General features: G+C 45.0%; 1 protein-coding gene across 1 annotated transcript in view; it reads right to left on the bottom strand.

Moving 5' to 3' along the window:
- Positions 1-329, bottom strand: part of LOC119586727 — a gene marked incomplete at its 5' end in the record, with an annotated part of 24,566 nt that overhangs the window by 15,967 nt on the left and 8,270 nt on the right. Inside the window, 1 exon segment of the mRNA XM_037935455.1 lies at positions 19-266. Within this exon segment, the coding sequence (XP_037791383.1) occupies positions 19-206 (188 nt within the window).

Below are 329 nucleotides of genomic sequence, written 5' to 3'. Positions count from 1 at the left end.
AAGAATTCTTTCTCTTACCAAGGGTTCTTTTCGGTCTCCATCAGGTAGCGGTAATGTTCATGTCGATTAAGGACGGCATAGACCGTGAGGACAATGGCCAATATATGAATAACAACTGATGTCACAGAGGCGACCAAGAACGTCTTGATACTAAAATTCTTGTACCAGAGTTTATGGGCAAGCAGCCCCGTCAGGCCGCAGGTCATGGCCACTAGACCGCCCCAGATGCCTGCGCCTGCCCAACTCGTTTCTGTTCACTAATTTTCCTGAAAAGGGGAATATAGATATAAGCAACATGAATCAAAACATAAGTGAGGGAAAGGTAATAA

This window comes from Penaeus monodon, chromosome 21, assembly GCF_015228065.2.
Source record: "Penaeus monodon isolate SGIC_2016 chromosome 21, NSTDA_Pmon_1, whole genome shotgun sequence".
NCBI classification, from domain to species: Eukaryota; Metazoa; Arthropoda; class Malacostraca; order Decapoda; family Penaeidae; genus Penaeus; species Penaeus monodon.
This window is presented reverse-complemented; position numbering and strand designations above follow the sequence as displayed.